Source organism: Etheostoma cragini, chromosome 6 (assembly GCF_013103735.1).
Source record: "Etheostoma cragini isolate CJK2018 chromosome 6, CSU_Ecrag_1.0, whole genome shotgun sequence".
Taxonomy (NCBI): domain Eukaryota; kingdom Metazoa; phylum Chordata; class Actinopteri; order Perciformes; family Percidae; genus Etheostoma; species Etheostoma cragini.
In genome coordinates, this window is record NC_048412.1 from 11,197,344 (window position 1) to 11,200,041 (window position 2,698).

Here is a 2,698-nt window from a genome sequence, read left to right on the forward strand (position 1 = left end):
TATATATATATATACCTAATATATATATATATATAAAGAGAGAAAGAAGGTCAGACTGTACAAGAAAAATACTCAAATATTACCTTGTTGGAAGATAAAGTCCTGTGCTGAAGCTGCCAAATATCTCCACCTGCAAAAGTACATGACACATTAATACAAAACTTTACTCTAACCATTATTAAATGTTATAGTTAATGTCCTAGCTGTGTGTATTTCCACTCAATCCTGACAGAGCCCTCTCCCCGGAGAGAATCCAATCCAGTCAGCAATAGAGTAAGTTACATAAGGTAACTGCCATTACCGCCACTGTACATTGAACCTTCTAGGCAATTTACAATAGGATGTGCAATCTGAGTTTACATATTGATAATTAACTAGATGGGACGGATAGAGACAAAAAAAAAAGGGAGGATTGGAACTTTTAATTTAACATTGTTAAACATTAAATTACAATAATTGATCATGATCACGTCATGCCCGCGTCCAGGTTCTCAAACAAACCGTCTTCTTCTCCTTGCAGTTCTTGTAAGAATTTAAGTTTCCAGTTAGTTACTGCCATTTCTTTTGTGTGTGTTTTTTTGCTGTGTTAAGTGCCACAGCAGAACGTTACCAGCAGAAACACCACTTATACATAGTTGCCTAAAAAAAATAATAATAATACTAATAATAACACTCCCACATTTACTGCCTGGTGTGTGTGTGTGTGTGCATGTGTGTGTTTAGGCTTTCTCATAACAAAGCAACAGTCAGGAGAAAATAATGTAGCTAAAATAGTTTAAGTGTTCAGTAGTCCTTTCACGTTATGCTTCTTGTAAGACTTGTAGGTTAGCTATGCCGCTGGCCGGCACTGTAAACAGTTTGGTCTTTTTATAAAACTTTAAACTGTGCATGTTTGTTTTTTTGAAGTCTCTAAAATGCTGAGAAAAGCCTAATGTTATGACACACACACACACACAACTCTGTAGAACGTGGGCAGTGCCATTTCTGTATGGTGGCATTTGATATTATTACTGACTGTGGCGTCTTGTCCACTTTAATATGAAATGCAAATTGATCTTTGGGGAAAAGTTGGTCCCAGTGGGTCTTCTCTGGGCTATATCTAGCTCAAAATGTTTGTCTATTACCAAACAAATGCTATTTGTTACAAAGTACACGTTGTCTAACACCTAATGTTACTGTGGGAAGGAAAGTGACTTGAATAATGACTACATCTGGCCAACTGATTGGATGTGCAGTGTGTTGACTGTTGACTGCCAACGTAGGGCCAAACGAAAATGTGAAAGGCAGTAAACCTTCAGGCACACTGCCTGCTGTCTATATAAGACAATAACATTAATTTGAAGAGCACATAGGAGCTTTGCGAAGCAATTTACAAAGCAATAAAAGAACTAAATGCTGTATTAAAAACCAAGGTTACATTATGAAAAAGCCTGCAAATTAAAGAAAATGTTAATAGAAGTTTTCATGAAGTTTAATTTACTGACACCTTTTACAGTAAAATGTGAGTCCTGGGTGGGGGCCAAAGCAGTAAAAGCCTGTGTGTGTTGGCTGGGTACACTCCGGTTCATAAGGGGTTAAAAATCTGATACAGCACATGTAAACCCAGAGGTCATTAGTAAAATCTATCTTGTTTTATAAATACTGCATCATGCATTTTTAAAGCACTGTTTATTGAAATGGATCTGTACATCATGTTCCTTGGCCAGTAGTGGCTCAATGTGTTGACAGAAACGGGAGAACAATTTATTAAAAAATAAAGTGCCATTTTATCAGGTACACCTGGCATTTTAACAATTGCCCTCCAATGCACCCCATTCTTTCTAAATCCTTAATGCTGGCTGTCCGATTAGACAGCGTGTCAGAAGTGGTGATTGAATTCAATGGTAATATAGGGGACCATACCGCATAGTTAGAAGCCTCATTTATAAATGTTGACATAAATTCTGAAAACAAAATTTAAAAAAGACAAAAAAAGGCCATGTAATGAAAGCTGCGCTATTGTTTGGATGAATAGGTTGGCTCAATAGAAGCATGGAATGTGAAACTAAATAAATGACAGTACTAACGTTCCCTAGTAATGTTGTCTCCCTCATGTATGTAAATGGCAGTGAACACCACATCAGACATTTTATAAGTTTTAGCATAACATAAAGTAGTCCACTAAAACACTAACACTTGCCAGCAGGAAGCTGCAACTTAGAGATTTTTATCTTAGTAGAAAGATTGGAAGCACGTCTGGAAAATGGTATAAAATAGGGTAAAAGACTAGCATGTCATCAAGGAAAGAGCATTGTGGTACACCTCAAAAACTAAAAGCAATTCAAAAAAAAAAAAAAAAAAGACACGTTATACACACTGTATAGGCCGGAGGGGTACACTGCTGCCACAGACAGTCGGTCACTCACCCGGGCTGTGGGCCACAAGTCCTTGATGACACTTTCTATTCTGTTCACAACATCTCTTCTCATGGCCTCCTCCTCTGGTCGTGGTGACATGAAGTTGAAGAAGTCCATGATTTCTTCATGAAGACTACACCAAACCAAGGGAAACACATGAGATCATAGAAAGGGAACTGAACATTGTATGTACAGTATTGCTAGATGTATGAGAACAATTATGGAAAGTATTAGGCCTGGGCTTAGCAAGACATATACGGACTGTTGCAATGTTTGAAGAAATGGAGGGGGGGGGGGGGGGG

At 37.8% G+C, this 2,698-nt stretch overlaps 1 protein-coding gene across 2 annotated transcripts in view; it reads right to left on the reverse strand.

The window, feature by feature from the left end:
* The window catches only part of LOC117946550 (terminal nucleotidyltransferase 4A-like), an 11,103-nt gene that overhangs the window by 7,248 nt on the left and 1,157 nt on the right, over positions 1-2,698 (reverse strand). For both annotated transcript variants that reach the window (XM_034874778.1, XM_034874777.1), the window contains exons 2-3: positions 2,406-2,529; positions 84-130 (exon numbers count right to left, since the gene is read on the reverse strand). In XM_034874778.1, the coding sequence (XP_034730669.1) occupies positions 84-130; positions 2,406-2,529 (171 nt within the window). The remainder of the gene's footprint in view (positions 1-83; positions 131-2,405; positions 2,530-2,698) is intronic.